We start from the raw sequence: 939 nt of genomic DNA, 5'->3' as shown, positions 1-939 counted from the left end.
TATATATATATATATATATGTAATTATGTGTGTGTGTGCTTATATCAGCCCCCCCACTATTCTTGGCTACAAGTTTTGGTGTGTTTACGCCCCCATAACATAGAGGTTCAGCAAAAGTCACCAAATAAAAATAGTATTATGCTGACAAGTAATAACTCATGGGGTCGATCTCTCGGATTAAAACCCATTAACGCGGTGCCCCAGCATGGGCGCAGTCAAATGATTGAAAGAATAAGAGAATGAAGTTTTATGCTTAACATTTTTAAAAATCCTTTTTTTCATGCTGTAAGTGAGGGAGAAATAGGTGAGACAAGAAAACAAAAACACATAAAGAGTTAGAAGCAAAAATGGAATATACGTAAAGACAATGAAGGGCACATTAATAAAAAGAAAGCCCACTGTTATTGCATTGTAAAAATACATAAGACTGTGAAATAGGAATTTTATTTGTTCTTTTATGCGCTAGTTAATCCATGCCATAGGAGACCTTGCAAGAACGGTGGCGCATGTATTGGAAGAGGACGGAGCTTCAGCTGTAAATGTCGACCTGGATATAGCGGACGATACTGTCATGCATGTGAGTATAGCATTGAAAACAATCATATTTTATCGCTGTAGATTAACGATGCTTTTACAAGTGTAGAATGAGTTGCAGAGGAGGTGAGGTAGAAGCTTCATTTATGTATGAAAAGGATGTGATTGGATGAATGGCTTTACGTAAATAACGTCAGTGTACAATTTTGGAAATAATTTCGATGTTATGTTGAACAACAAGAACAAACACACACACACACACTCTCTCTCTCTCTCGCACACTGAACTTTTCCTATATTTCTGACGAAGATCTCCGATCGATACGTTAAATCCTCATTTTTTTCTTTCCTTTCCTGAGCGTCTAATAACAATGTACTTATTCCACGTCCTCACGTTGTTTCTTCG

At 37.0% G+C, this 939-nt stretch overlaps 1 protein-coding gene across 1 annotated transcript in view; it reads left to right on the top strand.

Moving 5' to 3' along the window:
- LOC106873942 (neurogenic locus notch homolog protein 1) overlaps positions 1-939 on the top strand; it is an 80,641-nt gene that overhangs the window by 29,333 nt on the left and 50,369 nt on the right. Inside the window, exon 13 of the mRNA XM_052966742.1 lies at positions 467-577. Within this exon, the coding sequence (XP_052822702.1) occupies positions 467-577 (111 nt within the window). The remainder of the gene's footprint in view (positions 1-466; positions 578-939) is intronic.

The sequence above is a fragment of the Octopus bimaculoides genome, chromosome 3 (genome assembly GCF_001194135.2).
Source record: "Octopus bimaculoides isolate UCB-OBI-ISO-001 chromosome 3, ASM119413v2, whole genome shotgun sequence".
Classification (NCBI taxonomy): Eukaryota; Metazoa; Mollusca; class Cephalopoda; order Octopoda; family Octopodidae; genus Octopus; species Octopus bimaculoides.
The sequence above is the reverse complement of the archived record's forward strand: the minus strand, read 5'-3'. Positions and strand labels throughout refer to the sequence as shown.